Source organism: Neurospora tetraspora (assembly GCF_033439725.1).
Source record: "Neurospora tetraspora strain CBS 560.94 chromosome Unknown B0H65scaffold_3, whole genome shotgun sequence".
Lineage (NCBI taxonomy): Eukaryota > Fungi > Ascomycota > Sordariomycetes > Sordariales > Sordariaceae > Neurospora > Neurospora tetraspora.
The window spans coordinates 2,016,988-2,029,067 of record NW_026944385.1 but is presented as its reverse complement, the minus strand read 5'-3'; the positions used below and the strand labels follow the sequence as shown (position 1 = coordinate 2,029,067).

General features: G+C 45.4%; 2 protein-coding genes and 1 non-coding gene across 3 annotated transcripts; 1 reads left to right on the top strand and 2 right to left on the bottom strand.

Moving 5' to 3' along the window:
• Positions 1-5,732: 5,732 nt before the first annotated feature.
• Positions 5,733-5,821, bottom strand: B0H65DRAFT_t165. The gene has a single exon. It is a non-coding gene; the product is annotated as a tRNA-Phe (tRNA).
• Positions 5,822-8,662: 2,841 nt separating this feature from the next.
• B0H65DRAFT_547658 (uncharacterized protein) lies at positions 8,663-9,329 on the bottom strand (the record flags this gene model as incomplete). Its single annotated transcript, XM_062829532.1, has 2 exons — positions 8,663-8,706; positions 8,888-9,329. 2 exons carry the CDS (start codon positions 9,327-9,329, stop codon positions 8,663-8,665), a joined length of 486 nt encoding a protein of 161 aa, XP_062682930.1.
• Positions 9,330-10,386: 1,057 nt separating this feature from the next.
• Positions 10,387-11,193, top strand: B0H65DRAFT_507845 (uncharacterized protein; the record flags this gene model as incomplete). The annotated part of the gene is made up of 1 exon (XM_062828175.1): positions 10,387-11,193. The coding sequence occupies one exon, from the start codon at positions 10,387-10,389 to the stop codon at positions 11,191-11,193; it is 807 nt and encodes a 268-aa protein (XP_062682929.1).
• Positions 11,194-12,080: the final 887 nt, after the last annotated feature.

The following is a 12,080-nucleotide window of genomic DNA, read 5'->3' as shown; positions in this document are numbered from 1 at the left end:
TATGCTCGTTGCAGTCGTTGGCATGGCCTAGAATACTGAGTAACCTGCTACCACTCTATAGCTCAGATCAACAGCCCTACTACCAGCTCTCTACCTCCGGAAGTACCTATGGCTCCCTAAGCATAGCCGTTCCGTCGCGAGCACCCGAAGTAGGAAGAATAGCCCCTCCACGCTTACGAGTTGTGGTCAAAGACCTCTTCCAACTCAAAGGCCACAGAACCTCCCTGAACAACAAGAGTTATTGCGATGTCAGCCTACCCTCAAATTCCACCGCTGCAGTTGTTGAGTCTCTGCGCAAAGACGGTGCGCACATTCTCGGCATGACGAAGCTCAGCTCAATGATTGCCCGCGAAGAACCCCTCGATGCTGTTGACTTCCCTACGTGCTTCAACCCGAGGGGTGATGGGTACCAGTCGCCCGCAGGCAGTAGCAGTGGGAGCGCGGCGGCCGTAGCGGCGTACGAGTGGGTGGATGTTGGGATTGGAAGTGACACGAGTGGGAGCGGAAGACGGCCAGCCATGGCAAATGGGGTATGGCAGTTCAGACCGAGTCATAACTTGGTAGACTGCGAGGGAATGATCAAGAGAAAACCTGTCCGCACTCCAAGTCAAACCTACGCGCACTCTAAAACCCCATATAGCAACTATCATATAAATACTATCATTTTATATAGTAATCTAGGGTCTTTTCAATATTCCCACACATCGTCCCGTGCCCGCTAACGTAAAATTCGTAATACTTTTCGTAGTATTATAAATCCCCCATAGAAGTATCGAAGTAATTTGAACCTACTAAACCCGGTACGCATAATTAGCCTAATATAGTCTTAATCCCTAAAATCCTTCTCTTATTTATTTATCCAGTAATATCGATATTTATTCTTTTAAGTTATTTAATACAATAGAGTTCTTTCTATTGCCCGGCAAGTATTACTATACGATCTATAGGTCCTTATTATTCTAATAATTCTTATATCCCTTCCTAAAGTAACTATTTTCGTCCTATAAACTCTCTTTTATCCTCCTCTTCTTACGCCTCTCCTTTCTGTTTAACCACTCAATATTAGTATTAATAATATAAAAGGACCTACCCAACTATAAGTATAGCTTCCTCCTTTAATAAAAGTATAAAAGAGATAGGCTAAACTCCTTCTTAATAATTAGGTATTTGTAAGGACCGTAATAGGTACGGCGCTATTTAATAAAGTACCCCCCCTCTTTGTTTCTAAAATTTACGTTATATAGGGAATACTTATTATTAAAGACGTTATACTCCTCCTTCTCTACCTACTTAGCCGTTTATTTATTAAACTCCTCCTCTAACTATAATTAGGCGAATTACTCCTCTTCTATAAATACCTCCCTAACGTAGTTCTTCTCTATATTATTAGGAAATGGATTATTGCTTAGTTCGTTATCCGTCGTATAGTATAATACGGTACTAAGGAGGTTTTTTTATTAGAATCCCTATATATTATTGAGGACTAGTGCTTCTAATTCGATAATTTAAATAATAAAAAGCTAAGAGGAGAAGGAAGATAATAATAAAGGCGAGGGAAGGATAGGGGACAAAGGTAAATTAAATAGCTCTAAATTTAAATCTTCTAATTTAAATACTTCCTTTAGTTAAATTAAAGTAGGTAGGCTCTAGAAGGCTAAAATTTAATTAATATTAACGAAAATAATACTCTATATATTATCGTCTTTATTAATAAATACCTCTTCCTCCTTATCTTCCTCCTTATCCTCCCGCCTCAACCGCTTCCTATTTACGGGTATTATAATAACACTTACAATAATATCCTCGGCATTTATAACTTCGAAATTAGGTCTAATTAACTCCTATTAGGAATAATAACGGTGTATAAATACCCTAATAAGTATAATATTCTTAAACGTACCATAAGAACTAGGGGGTTAGCTAAATTAAATTTAAGTACGTATATTTACCCTAATTACCCTCCTATATTAAAGAGGCTAGCTTAATTACGACTTACTTTAAATACTTTAAAAGGTACTCTAAAAAGGTTAGCCTTCTTAAAAATTACTTTAAGGAAATCGTATAGTAATAACTTTATAACTAAAGGGACTACCCGTATTACGGAGGCGGCCTTTAAGAATCCCTATAGCCGCAGGTATAAATATAAAATATTTATCGACTACATTCTACGTAAAGAATTAATATAGGATAATATCGGAAGTAAGGGGTAAGAAAGCGCTTATTCGAAATTAATATAAATATTAAAAAGGGTAATATATATCTTTCTCGACTAAAAAGACTTCGTTACTCTATAACTATATCTCTATTTCATACGCACAAAGCAGGCTAAACTACATTCTAAACCGCTATAAATAGAGAAATAGAAGCTTACCCTAATATAAATCCCCTGACCTCTCTAATATAATTAAAAACACTTTATAATACTAACTATTTATTAAATCGAATACCTATACAATTAATTCTAGAGGGTAAATTCCTATCCAACTATAAATAATTTATTTAATACGTATACACAACGAAGAAATAGTAATAATTTCTTTAAAGTAAGTATAGTAATTAGCAACGTACTAGGAATATACTTCAAAAACGTTAGCGAGACTACTACAACTAGAAGTTTAATAAGACTTAAAGGAACTATTATTAAATTCGTTTAGTAATATTATTATTTAACCATAATTAAAATTATCGTTAGTATAGCAATTAACCTACTCCTCTTTACAAAGTATATACTCCTTCTTAAAATAATTAATAATACTTTTCTAGGAAGCGCTAAATTATCTCTAAAAACGGACCTAAGCCTTCTCAAAATCCGTTATAGTTGAAGAATAAACTATATACTACTATATAAAGAATAATATAATACGTATATCGGTATCCTTACGAAATATAAGGGGGAAGTTAATTTTAATTCTAATTATACTATAGACCTTTTTATATATACGAATTAAATATTAACGATTAGCCTTATTATCGGTATCGAAGGTTAAATTATTATTGTTAAATTCTACCTCGTCGTCTTAATTGTTTAATTCGTTAATAGTATTATCACTATTATTATCTTAATCGTCGTCGTTGATATTTTCGTTATCAAATATAGTAAATTAATTACCGCTAGCCTCCTCGTCGTCTCTAACCTCCTTATTATTTCCAATACCCTCTACGGGCGAAGCGGAGCATTTTTAAAGTTTTTTAATATTTTTAACTATATTATAATTAATATACTAAACGTAGTGTTAAAAATTAATTTTAAGGAATCTAGCGCGTAGTACGCTAATAAAAGTATTGTCTCTATTGCTAATAATAATATTAGGGTAACGAATATTGAAAATACTTAACGTTCGTTTAATCTAATTAACGAAGTACGTATATCCTTCCTTCCTTTCGTTATTAAATACTATTTAAAAAATAGGCATAGAAGTATTCTCGGCCGTAATAATAATACCTTATATTAAAGCGAGGTAGTAGTAATTAGTCTTATATGTAGCGTTAAAGGATATAATAAACGGGTTGTATAATTATATCTTACGTTAGGAATTAAATAACTAAAAGGTATTAGAGAATATAATTTTATTTATATCCTCTTAATTAATATTATAATAAATTACCGCTATATTATTTTCTGACGACCGTATAAAATTCTAAATATTAACATATCATTTACGCGATGCTTTCTTTAACTGTATACGTATATTATCAAAATCTTTATACTGAAGAGGGATAGTAGGGAACCGATCTTTAATGGTAGTATATATCGACCGTATAATTAATTCCCTGCTTCTTAATAAACTAGCTACAAATCCCTAAAATTTAGGGTATAAAGCGAGCGTTCTCTTTCTAAGAAAAGATGGCTATTAAAGTATTAAGAAGGTAAGTATCCCTCGTAGCTATAATTATTAATTTTTATAACCTATTTCCAACCAATATGCATTTATCTAGTAATTATAATTCGAAAGGGATACTTACGGGCAACCTTCCTCGATATAGAACGATATTTAAAATTGGGGTTAGGGGTTAAGTAAGGCCAGTAAGCAATATAGTCGCACTAGTAAATATATTAATACGGCTAGTAATATATAGAATATTAGGAGTTATATATTAGATACTTATTACTTCGAAGGATTATAACACCAAATCAACGTCGACGATAGAATTTAATAATATTGCGGCGGACTTCAATTATGGTTACCCTAAGGGAGGAGGCGAGGGTATAGAAGGGATTGTCTAATAATACGCGCTAACTCTCGCGCGAAAAGGAGGCGGCGCTTATAAAAGTCGTATCGCTATCGATTAAATTGTAACGATAACGAAAAGGAAGAGGAAGGTTAAAGGCTATTTATAATCTCTATTAGTACGAATTAATACCTATACCAATTAATTAACGTATATTAACTAGCTAACTTAAAAGAACTAGTACGATTTGCTCGTAATATCGTATTATAGGGTAGTATTAATACGACGTATAAAATCACTCAAAATCGCTAAGTTTGAAAAGGGGTGCACGGCTCGTAAAGACCAGTCAAAAATTTCATGAAATGCATGTCATTATTTCGTGCATTGAAATAGGGTATTTTCACGGCTAAAAGTGGGAATTTTAAATATCAAGTGCTATATATAGCCTATCATAGGCTACCAGGGACCTTAACCCTGGGGTCTTAGAGTGCGCGCAGGTTTGACTTGGAGTGCGGACAGGTTTTCTCATGATCAAGACCTGGCCGGGCTTCGACACGCCTTGCGTATTTGCACGGGACTTTTGGACGTTGGAAAGGGTTCTGGGTTGTTGGATACCTCGTGCCTCAGTGCAAGATTATGGCATGGAAGTGAAGAAGAGTCAACAAAAGCGATACGAAATCCTGTGGCCAGCCGATTACTTCCTCTCCATTACCAACCCCAAACAAATACGGCTTCTTCGCGCCTTCATCGAAGACTTGCGGCTGCGTCTCCCCGCCACCATATTGATGTTTTCTATCCGTGACATCTGGAAACACCACCACCCGCCCGACACTGATCCCAACCTCGACTCATACCTCCAAGACGTCATCACGCGCACCTATTACTACTCCTTCTACCACTCCACCTCTAATTTCCGACAAGCCTACGCAGCAAAACACAACGCCCAAAAGCCCTACGTTATCCCTTTCGTCCAACGCCGCTGGTCTCTCGGGGCAGCTGTCACGAGCGCCGAACACGAGGAAGCTAGCAGACGACTGAACGTTTACAAGAACTGGCTTCACAAAACCCTCTTCACAAACCGTGGTCAGGGCAAAGAAGGTAAAGAAGTTCTAGTGGTCTTGCCTATAGCCAACGTCAAGCCCAACTACCGCGACGAACCAAGTCTGTCACCGGAAACGCAGTCAGCTGTTGACGAGCTTTTCTTGCCGTCAATTCTGGGGGCGCCGGACGTGGTGGTTCCTATTGGAGAGGCGGAGTATCAGTCGAGAGTTACGGGGAGGGGGGAGTACTTGCCTGTTGTTGCGAATGTGGTAGGTGCGCCGGGGAGGGATTACGAGGTGTTGGAGGCGGTGGAGAAGGTGATGAGGAAGAGTGGGCGGGTTATGGAGGTGGCTACTGGGAAGAGGATGTTTCCTGAGGGGGGGAGGGTGGAAGGAGGGTGGGGAGGGGTGTGTTGTTGAGTAACCGATTGGAAGCTCGCTCAAAAGATGGCCAGATGAACAAACTCGAGAAGAGGGGTTAAAAATAAGAGGATAAGAAAGGGGAAAAAAAGTCAAAAACATTGCGGTTTGTGTGGATCGAACACACGACCTTCAGATTTATGAGTGAAGTGGACTTCAGTCTGACGCTCTCCCAACTGAGCTAAACCCGCTTTTGATGTCTGAAGGGCTTCAAAACAACTACTTCTGAGGCAAGCTGCATCGACGCCAACTATTGCACGTAAACAAACCCCTTTTTTACTGTTGCTGTGTCACGAGCGGTTGTTTGTTGGTGCAGGTGTATTACAAGTCATGCTCGAGACCGATGTTTCCACCTGTTTTTTTTGTTTTTTTTTTCCAAATTCTTCATCATTTCAGCACAAGGAAAGAGTTTTAGCATGCTCAACCGATACGTCGACTTCCGCAAATCTTTTCTTCTCTTTTTGCTGAATGGCCTTGGGCTTTGACCAGTGCCAGTGGGTCACCAACCCAGTTCAGGCCACCCGACCGCCAATAACATCAAAGACGGCGCGACTTTTGCACTTGTAAAATCCACCTGAAAGACGGAAGGCACACCCTATCAAACACACATTCTAAGTCGGACGGGTCCTTCCTGTCTCAGCCGGCCAAGATACCTCCTGCCTGATGCAGAGGGAGTGTGGAAATTTGGAGATGTCAAGACGGAAGGAGCTCTCCTGGTCATTCGCTTCTCTGCTTGAAGCCTTGAGTTGAGTGGGCAAAGACTTGCTGTTTCCACCGGTGACGCCAGTAGCGTAGAGGTAGGCAATTGACACAACAACTGGAAATCTCCTAGTTTGACTCAACCAGTTCTCTCGCAAACATCTACAGAACGCCGTCAGAGACCTATAAAAGGGGTCAGGCAGTCTCTCTTCGTTGGCACGCTGTCTCCATGTTGTCAGTACCACACGCATCACTTAACTTGCCTCTCTCCCGTCTGCCGCTATCAAACTGAGATCCGCCCTGCCGTAGGTAGGCACTTGGGAAATACGTCATGTGAGCCTCCAGGACGATGGCAGGAGTGAGTGTGAGTTCTCCTGTACGCAAAACTTGTCATCCCAACTTCAACCTCAACCCCACCTTTTCCCTCCCATCTGCCTCTTCTTTGCTCCTTCCTGCACTGCACGCCAAAAGCTTTGGCTGTTTGTTTCCCTTGCCTGCCGGATCTACTTACCTTTTGGAAGTCCGTTCCATAGCGGCTATCCACTTGGCTCCCTTTCTTCATTTTACGCTGCCTTGGTGCCCGTTAATCTTCTCCTGTTGCCTCATCAGACAAAGTCGCTTTTCCTGTCTTCCGTCTTCTTCGCGCTTCTGTCACCGACACTCTGTTACTCGAGATATCCAAGAGCAAAGCTACCAAGCGACCATCTCCAAGAAAACTACCTCTACCTAACTATCGCGTCAAGTAAGCGGTACGTACGGTATTCGAGGTTCTCAGCACCCATCTCCTAAACATACTTCTAACCTTACATCCCCCAGATTCAGGATCAAAATGTCCTCCACATCCGACAACAGTCATTCTTCGACTGCCGCGTCTGGCGCCGAGATTGAGCCGCCAATGGCGGGAAGCTTCCCACTTGCCGACAGGACCAAAGCCTACATTGAGGAGAAGGGCTTGGGCGACTTCCACGAGATGATGAAGGACATCAAGATACCAGATTTCTACGTTCGTGTTGTCAACAGCTATGTGGAGGACACGGAGAAGGGCCTCGAGCGTGCGGAAAAGAATCTCGATGGCCTGCAGAGAAGACTAGATGCTTCTGACAGGATGATCATTGCTCTTGACAATAAAGTCAAGGCTTTCCAGGGCTTGGTTGACGGTCTTGAGGAGAAGGTAAAGGCGTTCCAGACCTTGGTCGACGGTCAGGCTGCTCTCATCGCCGAGTTGTACCGTGCAGCAGGACTCCGTTAGAGATCTCTTAGGCTAGACTAGTGCCTACCCGTTGTCACTATTCTCTGGGTAGAGTACCTTAGTTCTCCTCCCTGGCAATGGTGGTCCTCGCCATTATTTGGCCCCATCTACTCCGATTAAGATAACATTCACGTTAAAGTCATGGTATCTTCATACTTCTCCAAGTTTGATCTCATCGGCCGAGTACTACATATGACGCTATGCATTGAATAGAAGACACCGCTCTTCCATTGGTTGCTATACATTGTTACTCAAGTATTGGAATGGTTTCTCTCACAACCCCTTCTTATAGTTTGTTACCTTCCCGCCCATCTCCGTCTCTTCATTATTGGGCGAGATCCGTGCACACTACCCTTCACTTTATGTTTGGTTCTCCGCGAACTCATCATGCCCTTGTGTTTACCCCCTTACTCCCTAGACAGTCTGTGACGAAAACCAACATCTCCAAATCATATTTCCTTCTTTGGACCTGAGCCATGACTGAGCACCGGGAGCTAGCCTGAGCAACTGACCGACTATCGGAGAAGCCGGATTTGACGCCCGTCTAAAGTTGCCTCAGTTCCAATAACGTTTAATCGTTTATAATCCTGATACAGGACCCCACTCCGCTAAAGATACGTAACGCAGAAAGTGGACTGGTTTTGGGGCATGTATATTCGCCTTTTTTCGAATTGATGATTGATGGCGTAATAGTGTGACTCAGTCACAGCTTACAAGCAACTTCTGACTCAATCGACTTACTATGGACTGAAAAGTAGGGATTGGAAGCAAAATCGGCTTCAGTCTGCCAAGTAACGACCGAGCTCAGCTCACATGCAGGCTTGCCTAGGGACGCGCTTCCAGATGGGCGTATCTGATCAGCTTCTAGTTATCACATCCGGTTAATTGTGGCCATCCAAAGAACCGGGAATGGGCTACAGGATCAACTGTACTACTGTAGCTAGAGCTTGCCACGTCTTCAATTGGTGGGATTCGAGGTGCCAATACACACCGGCCCTAACTAGAAAGTTTGTTGCCGCAACCGAGATCCGGACCCTTGCATCCATGCCAGGAACATTGTAGCAGTGCATATGTGCCCGATCCTTCAAACACCACGGCTTGTAGGAAGAGCCAGATGGACCACGTGCTCTAGCAGAGGCGGCAGTCATGCAAGGGGCGCTGTAGACGAGGTGTGCACCACGAGCAGCCTAATGCAAGATAACCGTTGTCAAACGCGCATTAGTCTAGTGATAGGGCTCTGACGGAGAATACAAACGGTGGCTACTTTGAGGGGAAACCCTCCCCGCACCCTGTCGTTTCCTACACGTACCCTGTGTCCTAAGGCCCCCGGACTGGACCTGGTAGAACTTGTTGCATGTGCTAGTGATATTGGGCATCTGAGGCGAAGGGCCCGTAGGCGAGACCGGGGTGGTCGGCAGAGTGGTCGCCTTGGTTGTAGTGGGTGGCGTGGTTGAGGTAGCGGCCTTGGTCGTGGTGCTGGCGGTCTTGGTCGTAGTGGGAGCGCCTGTGGACACGGTGCCGATGACACAGTACTCCGTGCCGGCGATCAGGTTGCCCGGGCAAGAGACACCGGGGTTGAGCTTCGCAAAGGCGGCCTCGGTGATACCCCACGCGGCGGCAAAGGATGCGCAAGTGTCGCTATTGTTGGTGGCAGTAGCGAAGTCGCAGGACACGCTCTGGCGGGCCTGGAGGACATGTGCCGCGACCAGCTGGGGGACGACGCCCAGCATCAGAAGAGAAGCGAAGCCCATTGTGCCGTGGCTGCGAAGGTATTACAGAGAAGATGCGACAAGAGCAATGCGAAGGAGCAAGGGCAAACGACGAAGACGAGGGCAGAGGCCGGCGTGAACAAACAACAATGGACGGGGTAGCTTGGTCCGCATCAGAGTCATTTATACTGCTCCGTGGCATCTCCTCACGACACCTGCTGCATCATGTATGTGGCATCGAGAGCCCAGATGTCGTCCGCCATGTGTCGATGGCGACAGACATGGCATCTGTAGGGTATCCTCGCCGTGAAGGATTTCAAGCCAACGTTGGTCCCCTTTGAGGATACCTAGACGTGACGTTAATATTGAATTATTAACAAGGTGCTGCAAGGACATGGGCAAGGACTGGGATGGTTTCTGCTGCCCTCGGAGGAACGGCGCTGGCGACAGTGCATTAGGAAGCGGAGAGGAAGTAAGCACAGCAGCCGGAGGTTGGCGAACCGAGTCCGTTGGGAGATCAAGTGGCTGGGACTCTAGCATCTAACCGACATCTGGGTAGAATGCTACCTTAGAATCTGACAAGAAGCCTGCGAAGTTGAAGGTGACGGGGTCAGGCACGACCTACATAGTAGTTCGAATCCATGTGAGACTACCCACGTGCCGAGAGCTACGCCGTGATTGGATCCCGCTGCGGCTCAAGGAGATGGGGGGGGGGACAGTATGACAGGAGGGCGCGGGCCGGCGGGATCCCGCATTTATCCGCATTTAGCTAAACTTGACTTCGCTTGGTGTTGGACCCTGCCCATAACTTTATTTCCTTCCAGGTTACGAATGCTACAATACTACATCGTTCCAACTTCGCATTTTCATTGAGTTTATGCTCGCCTCTCTCTTCCCCCGACCTCTGTCTCCCTTGATTCCCAGTCATCCTTCGCCACCATTTCCTACCGCCTTTAGCACGCGCTTTTGCTTTTGGCTGATTTCTTGCGTGCCCCTACCTCAATCAATTATTCGTCGTAGTAGTACCCCTTCTACGCCCTCACGAGCTGCTTCTTCTATCATCACCATCCCTTCTCCGACCAGCTGGTTCCGTGCCACGATGTCAGCGTTCCTCTCAGCCGTGCTGCTCTGGGCGATGCAGGTTGGAGCAGCCACCTTCCCGGCGACGGTCGAGGTGGACTTGATCTTCCCACGCAACGACACCTACGCGCCGTCGACACTCTTCCCCATCGTCTTCGCTTTCCAGAACGCGGCGCTGGCTTCGTCGCTCGCACCCTCCTTTGACTTGGTGCTCTGGGATAGCACCTTTAATCACACGAGGGACCCTACCCTGAACTTGAAGTGGACCAACTTCACTACCGAGCCCACCTTTGTGTACACTTACGTCTCGAGACTCAACACAACGGCCGACGGGGCGCCGACGTCCTATAGCCTGGTGTGGGCTTTTGGCGCCGGCAACTGCTCCCACGGGGGCCCGCAATTTCTCGGCGGTGGCTTCCGTGACAACAGTGTGACGTTTACGATCCAAAACGGCGCTCAGAAACCCGACCTCGTGACGGCAACGGCGAACAGCGCCTTATGCACCAACGCCAGCCACTTCGCCTTCAATCTCACGGGCACTCTAGACGTGAATCCGGCGCAGTACGACGGCCGCAACACCTGCGCCGTGCTCTCGGACGTTCAGCCCCTGGTGCCCGGCGACCCGTGTGCAGTCCACGTGGACTCGGCCACAGCGAACAGCATCTCCGCCGCCCTCACAGCCACGGCATGCGCGGCCATCAGCCCCATGGTGAGCTGCCCCAGCAAGCAGAACGCGGCGGCGGATGGATGGAGTGCGGCGAAGACCGGGTTCCCAGCCATGCTAGGCGGGTTCGTCGCGGCTTTGGCTGCCATGCAGCTTTTGTAGAGCAGACATAGTCTTCTGATATTGTACCTTTTCAAGCGTTTCTGCGTGTTATTCTCCCTTCTAAGTGTTGAGCAAGATGATTTTCGATCCACACATGGATTATTACTCGCGTCTCACATGCACATATATCGAAGGTTTCCCCTTCCCTCTCTTTCGTCCTCTTTCTTCTTCTTCAATCAACAAGTTCACCACCATTCTTTTGTGCCTTGTGTCTACGTTCACTCCGTTCACTTCGACACTAAGCACCATGGGTGTTTGTACCTCTTACCTCTGTTAGAGACATCTCAGCTTTAGGGGTGTCCTGCTATCTCTGTCCGTTGGTGAAGGAAGGGGCGGCAGTGTGCAAGGGGTGCGTGGGGGAGGCCCGGTCCGAGAGAAGCCCGTTTATCCCATTTCATAGCCATATGGTACCCCAAATTCAGTCACCGAGCCGAGTTAGGGGTGGTACCTAATTCTGGCCTGGCGCTGTCACCCTTCACTCTTCAACCCCCTACCCAACAAACCACCAACAAGCGGACTACATACGCGCCAGTGCTAATCCTTTTGATAGCACAGTGGCATTTTCATGCCAACGTCTCTTCCGCTTCTCGCACCTCATTTGGCATGATCCTAAAAGCATCCGGGTATTAGTCGCCGGACGGACACATGTTGGTTCTGCCAAGTGGCAACGTTGTGAAGGTGTCGTTGGCCGGCATATGGACCATGTCCATCACAGCCCTTGCAATTTCACCCAAGAACTGCGTGGTGTGCTTAAGGATCAATCTACCGCGACTGGAGGACTCTGGTGAGAACGTGCTTTCACATTTCGATGAGATTGGATCGTGTCGATTTTGGTGATCCGCTTATAAGTCCCTGTTGGCCTCTTCAAGCCGTATGGTTATATAAAG